Below are 558 nucleotides of genomic sequence, written 5' to 3' on the forward strand. Positions count from 1 at the left end.
TGAACTGTGACAGCCACCACACCTCACCCCTTAGAAAGGGATTCATTTTCGATGACTTTAAAAAATAATTAATAATAGACTCTATTTTAGCATGAAAATCTCATAAACAGACTCTTTGCTCCAGAGCGTGGACCACGCACGCATCCTTCCCCGAGTGCACGGTACCACTGGGCACTCGGCACCACCCCGGGCTCAGCAGAGAGGACCCCTTACCCAGAGCTGCTTTTTCCTCAAAGTCTTCTGGCACTGATGGTGTTGGCACAGCCACCCCGTGGGATTCTTGAGCATTCTGCAATAGTTGAGAAAATGGAGCTGTTAGCCTGACGCCCAGGGTGTCAAAGCAAAGCGCTGACAAGCTGGCCTCAGCCTGCAGAGTGGTTGTGGTCTACACAAACAGGAGCCCAACGGCATCTGAGGCTGTTCACACGACACAGAGGTCCCTGCTGTCAGAGGAGCTGTTGCTGACAGGGTTTAAGGGGAGGAGTGAAGTGATCAAGGTGGCACAAGCCACGGGCACAGTCCCCCTGGGCTGGTCAGCAGCACGGCTGGCCTATGTGC

At 53.6% G+C, this 558-nt stretch overlaps 1 protein-coding gene across 1 annotated transcript in view; it reads right to left on the reverse strand.

The window, feature by feature from the left end:
* Positions 1-558, reverse strand: part of LOC104498602 (chromosome unknown open reading frame, human C6orf132) — a gene marked incomplete at its 5' end in the record, with an annotated part of 9297 nt that overhangs the window by 4697 nt on the left and 4042 nt on the right. Inside the window, one exon of the mRNA XM_010142002.1 lies at positions 198-289. Coding sequence (XP_010140304.1) covers positions 198-289 — 92 coding nt within the window. The remainder of the gene's footprint in view (positions 1-197; positions 290-558) is intronic.

The sequence above is a fragment of the Buceros rhinoceros genome, unplaced genomic scaffold (genome assembly GCF_000710305.1).
Source record: "Buceros rhinoceros silvestris isolate BGI_N320 unplaced genomic scaffold, ASM71030v1 scaffold19628, whole genome shotgun sequence".
Taxonomy (NCBI): Eukaryota; Metazoa; Chordata; class Aves; order Bucerotiformes; family Bucerotidae; genus Buceros; species Buceros rhinoceros.